The 4,530-nt window shown below is 37.8% G+C and overlaps 1 protein-coding gene and 1 long non-coding RNA gene across 2 annotated transcripts in view; one reads left to right on the forward strand and one right to left on the reverse strand.

The window, feature by feature from the left end:
* Nucleotides 1–3,126, forward strand: part of LOC107577535 (60S ribosomal protein L36) — a 7,133-nt gene extending 4,007 nt beyond the window's left edge. Inside the window, exons 2-3 of the mRNA XM_016263603.1 lie at nucleotides 1,781–1,915; nucleotides 3,000–3,126. Coding sequence (XP_016119089.1) covers nucleotides 1,781–1,915; nucleotides 3,000–3,089 — 225 coding nt within the window. The 3' untranslated portion in view covers nucleotides 3,090–3,126. The remainder of the gene's footprint in view (nucleotides 1–1,780; nucleotides 1,916–2,999) is intronic.
* An 840-nt stretch (nucleotides 3,127–3,966) lies between these two features.
* On the reverse strand, nucleotides 3,967–4,446 carry LOC107577536 (uncharacterized). Its single transcript, XR_001608217.1, has 2 exons — nucleotides 4,268–4,446; nucleotides 3,967–4,187 (listed from the first exon to the last, which is right to left on the reverse strand). It is a non-coding gene; the product is annotated as an uncharacterized lncRNA (long non-coding RNA).
* Nucleotides 4,447–4,530: the final 84 nt, after the last annotated feature.

Below are 4,530 nucleotides of genomic sequence, written 5' to 3' on the forward strand. Positions count from 1 at the left end.
TCTGTCTCTCTCTCTCTCTCTCTCTCTCTCTCAGTCTCTCTCTCTGGCTCGCTCTGTCGCTCTCTCTCTCTGGCTCAGTCTCTCTGTCTCTCTCTCTCAGTCTCTCTCTCTGTCTCTCTCCTCTCTCTCGCTCTGTCTGTCTCTCTGTCTCTCTCTCTCTCTCTCTCTCTCAGTCTCTCTCTCTCTTTCTCTCTCTCTCTCTCTCGAATAATTCAAGTAGCTAAATGTTATAATTAATTCAAATAAATGTGATCTTACCGCACTATTTAATCTCTTTCTGATCTGAAGCGAGCAGAATGCGGAGCTAACGAGCTGTAGCTTTGCGTCAGGTGGTTCTTATCTTCACGTCGTGCATTAAAATCGTTCAGTGTACAGCAAGCCGTGCATTATCCCTTATGTATTCGCTCTTTAGCAGCAGTTATTTACAACAATATTTAAATGACACCCTGGTCATTCTTGGCGTACCCAAAATGGTCCCACACTATGGACAGGCATTTCTCAGGTGGAAGTAAAGCTTGGCTGTTTGGTCCCTCTGTCAGTTCATCTAATGCATGTAGTAGCCTCCGTGTCTCTGATAAGCACAGTATTTTAAGCTGGTGCACCGCTAGTGTAACTTTTTTCGTTTCGCGCAAGCTGCAACCGTTCCGTTCCATGTAACAGAAACACTCGGTTTAGCGGAACCTTTACGATTTATTAACCGTGACGTTTTAAAGCGCGGTTAATCGCGAAACCGGTTAATCGCTGCATCCCTACACGTAGCTTTAAGTGCTACTTAGGAGTCGCTATCCGTTTGTCAAGTGCTGAAATGTTATTATGGCTCGTAATTGTAGTACACGCTTGTTAACCTAATGTTGCGTTCCAGACAACTCGAATATAATAACTATTATATTATATAACATTTATACGTATAATATTATACTTTACATAATATACTTTATACAAAAATATATATTATAATATATAATATCTATATAGAGACATTATTTCCGGGTTCGATACATTGGTTTCGAAAGTCTCTGACAGATTTTTTCCCGCAAGTCTTTGAAGCATATTTCCTACATTACTACTTATGTTCAGTCATTCAATTTAGATGTGTATTACTATTTTTTTCTGCCCTTTTGAATTATTTCATTTATAAATTCATTTCGAGTAGTAAAGTGTACAATAAAAACTTCCAGAGCACTCGTAGATCTACGATGATTTTCAAGTGCTACTTAAGTTATGATGCTTTTGGGAAACACCGTAATATTAAGATCAGTCGTACGATCGTTTTTACGAACAACTTAGGCTTGCGAAGCTTTTGGGAAACGCAGCCCAGGTAATTAGAGATGTTCACGTTCTTAGTCGCAATGAAGGTTTTTGAGGAAAACATTCCAGGATTTTTCTCCGTATAATGGACTTCAATGGGGATCATTGGGTTGGAGGTCCAAATTGCATTTTTAATGCAGCTTCAAAGAGCTCGACAGGATCCCAGCCGAGGAATAAGGGTCTTATCTAGAGAAACCAGCTCTAGTCCCCATTGAAATCCATTATATAGAGAAAAATCCAAACATCTCGGATGACATGGAGGAGAGTAAATTACCAGGACATTTTTATTCTGGAAGTGAACTAATACAAGAGCATATTGACACATTGTGTTCCTTTCCGTTTGCTCTTATGTCTTAAATTTGCCATCATAAAACCTGCAGAAACCGTGGGATTTCTCCCGTCATGCACTGCCATATGCACGATATTATACCAGTGTAATCGCGTTTAACGTGACCTTGTTCTTGTGTTCCAGCATCTGACCAAACACACCAAGTTCGTGCGCGACATGATCCGCGAGGTGTGCGGTTTCGCGCCCTACGAGAGGCGCGCTATGGAGCTGCTGAAGGTGTCCAAGGACAAACGTGCCCTCAAGTTCATCAAGAAAAGGGTACGTGTTGAATTTTTCAAGTTTGTCTCATTGGTGTTCCCAGTCAAGGATGACCCGCCTCTGAGAAATCACTTGGTCAACTGGTTTTCTTCCAGTTAGCACAGGGTTTGTATTTCTTTTAGGATCCGATTGATCATAAGGCTCGATGATCTGAGCTTATGCTCCTCAGTTTTTGAGGGAGTACTTCCTAAATGATCCACAAATAAAGCTTCTTTTTTTTTTTTCCACTCATGAGCGCATCAATGAGGCCTGCGTTCAGGCAGCTCCAAAAAGAACTACAAAACCCGTCCTAACTGGAAGAACACAAACAAAAAGATTGAATCCAATAATATAGCACAAGACATTTATAAGCAATTTTGTTACACCACAAGTGTAATAAAGTGGGAGGAAATGTCCCTAAAAAGAAAATTGATACCTTGTGTAAGCAAAGTCAGAACGCTTTAGTCACATCACAAATAAAATACACTTTTTAAATTAGTTATATATTGGTTAATATATCATGCTTGGAACAAAACATTTGAAACAACTTTAAAATGTTTTAAACCATTTGTACAAAATCTGAAAAAAGATGGTATTGTTGGAACGAGAAATGAGATTTTGCCATTTATTTATTTTTTAATAACTGAAATCTTTAGTTCAGATTTTGTTCTCAGATACTAAAGGTTGTCATTTTAGATTCGAGATGCTGTTTGAGTTAGATTTTATTTTTTGTACGTTAGATTGCATTTTATTGAGTTAGATTTTATTTAACTATTGCATATCTTTAAGATCTAGATTTGTTTTTGAATTAGATTTTGTTTGAGTAATTTTGTGTAGTTTTTATTGGGTTTTTTAATGCGTTTGTGTAGTTTTCATTCATTTTTTTTCTTCAGTTTGTTATTTTAGTAAGTTAAACTAGTTTATGTATATATATATATATATATGTGTGTGTGTGTGTATATATTATTTAGCACATCAAGCTGCTGTTGTAGCACCAGCACAATATCCTGATGATCTGGTTGTTGTTTTTTCATATTGTGCGTGTGCGTGTGTGTGTGTGCGTGCGTGTGTGTGTGTGTGTGTGTGTGTGTGTGTGCGCGTGCAGGTGGGAACTCACATCCGCGCCAAGAGAAAGAGGGAAGAGCTCAGCAACATTCTGGCTGCGATGAGGAAAGCTGCTGCCAAGAAGGAGTAGCCTGTATTATGACGAATAAATTTGTGTGTAAAAACAAGCTTGTGTCTCCTGTGCTTCATTGTTACTTCAGAGTTACTCATACTTGCAGTATGCTTGGCTTATTTAAACACTTCATGATCCACGGCTTTGACCACAGCATTTTTGCAATACTGAAGAAACTGGAATTAAGTGATGTCTGAAATGGTGGTTTTCAAACCATTATCGCATGTAGAAACCTTTCGCATTTCAATCAAATGAGTCAAAAAGATGATAATTGTAGTTGATAGCACTTGTGTTTCAGGTAAAGTGCAGTGCATTGTGGGATATGTAACATGTAGTTGGTGATCTTATGCAGAAAATGTATATAAAATATAGTTGCATGCAAATAAGGTAAAGGGTAAAATTTGAAAATGCATGAATTTATATCAGCGTCGCCTGATTTTTGCAGAATATGTAAACTAATTCTACGTTAAATGCGTGCATCCATATACATCTGAACTTCACTATAGTTGAATTGTGTATATAGACCTATATATCTAACTTAAGTAATAAACTGATTTCAGATTAAATGTTTGCACTCTTATAGTTAATGTTTGAAACATCTGATTTGATAACACTAATAAAAGTAATTAAAAAGCAGTCTGATTATATTACCTAAAATGTGTAATGTAATGGATTACGTGGCTAAGTTTTTTGTCATGCAATTTGGAATCGGTAATGGATTACAATTTGTAATCTACCCAGCTCTGATATGTTTTACACGTGTTTAAATAAGTGTATTCTGACATCCCTGGATATCTACTCACCCTTAAACCACTCCTAGATGAAAGAAAGCATACAAAAATGATAAAAACAGCCATGAAGTAGCTTTCTACTGAGAGAACATCCACACAAGCTGTTCCATAATATATATATAATGTAAATGATTTGAGAGAGTACAATTAAGGCAGTTATTTACAAATATGACACTCGTGATGAAATTGGATGTGATTATAAAATCTTCACTAGAGGCTTTCGGGATCCCAGAGTCTGAAACGTTTCAGGAATCTCAGACTTTCACATCTCACAAATCAAGAGGCCACAGCGCAGCATTTACGTGCTACTTCTGTGGGATAAAAACTCCTCTAACGACTGATTGATTAGCCTGGTTCTGTGTGCTCGTGATTTCCTGACACGCAGGATTCAGAATCGCAGCATACCGAAAGATAAAACCACACTCCGCGTTATTGTCCAGAGAACACGATTTTGTAGATCTCGCTGTAGTTTTCCACGAAATGCACTTCCAGCCCTTCGGTGATGTACTCTGCCAGGTCTGAAAAGTCCTTTCTGTTTTCTGCAGGCATGATGATGCAGGTTACGCCAGATCTCTTCGCCTACCGGAAGAATTAAAACATATTAGCAAATATATGAAACATGCATATGTGACCCTGGAGCACAAAACCAGTCATAAGGCTCAATTTTT

The sequence above is a fragment of the Sinocyclocheilus grahami genome, unplaced genomic scaffold (assembly GCF_001515645.1).
Source record: "Sinocyclocheilus grahami isolate Dianchi unplaced genomic scaffold, SAMN03320097.WGS_v1.1 scaffold6313.1, whole genome shotgun sequence".
In the NCBI taxonomy this organism is placed as follows: domain Eukaryota; kingdom Metazoa; phylum Chordata; class Actinopteri; order Cypriniformes; family Cyprinidae; genus Sinocyclocheilus; species Sinocyclocheilus grahami.